This window comes from Penaeus monodon, chromosome 30 (genome assembly GCF_015228065.2).
Source record: "Penaeus monodon isolate SGIC_2016 chromosome 30, NSTDA_Pmon_1, whole genome shotgun sequence".
NCBI lineage: Eukaryota > Metazoa > Arthropoda > Malacostraca > Decapoda > Penaeidae > Penaeus > Penaeus monodon.
Genome location: NC_051415.1, coordinates 14,574,517 through 14,575,091, shown reverse-complemented (window position 1 = coordinate 14,575,091; position 575 = coordinate 14,574,517). Strand labels below are relative to the sequence as shown.

The 575-nt window shown below is 38.1% G+C and overlaps 1 protein-coding gene across 1 annotated transcript in view; it reads right to left on the bottom strand.

Annotated features, from left to right (window-relative positions):
• The window catches only part of LOC119592538 (STAGA complex 65 subunit gamma-like), a 10,310-nt gene that overhangs the window by 1,544 nt on the left and 8,191 nt on the right, over window positions 1-575 (bottom strand). The window contains exons 5-6 of the mRNA XM_037941402.1: window positions 306-540; window positions 18-193 (exon numbers count right to left, since the gene is read on the bottom strand). Coding sequence (XP_037797330.1) covers window positions 18-193; window positions 306-540 — 411 coding nt within the window. The remainder of the gene's footprint in view (window positions 1-17; window positions 194-305; window positions 541-575) is intronic.

Here is a 575-nt window from a genome sequence, read left to right as displayed (position 1 = left end):
TTACAATAATTACTTACCCAGGTGTTGCAATACTGCCTTCCTTATTCTGTGTAAGAGCAAGGTACTGATGATACAACTGAAAGCTCTCCTGCCTGACTCTGTTATGATACAGAATGACACGTTCACGGTACATTTGGTGCAACTCACTCATGCTGCCAATCCCAATATCGTGAAGGCTTTGTTCCATAACATCCTAAAAAGTTTATTGAAACATTAGATACTATAACTGACAACCAGAATGAATAGATTTTCATTTTGCTGACCATGTTATCTCAAATTTACTACTGAGTAAAACAGTAACTTACATGAAATGGACATCTGTCTGTCAATAGAAGGGAGTCTGTGTTAGCACGTAGTAAATTTGTCAGCTTCATCAAAAATTCATGGAGAACATCGGTGAGAAATCTGAGAACGCTCTCAGATGTGTCGGTGTATCCTGTGTGTGCACATACTGTTGCTACAGCTTTCCTTAAAATAAGTCGTGCAGTTGTGCCCTCCACTTCAAGTAACTGTGGTTCATTCTTCCCAATTGTGTAAGACCTGTTGAATCAATTTAAAAACATAAGAGAAGTTAA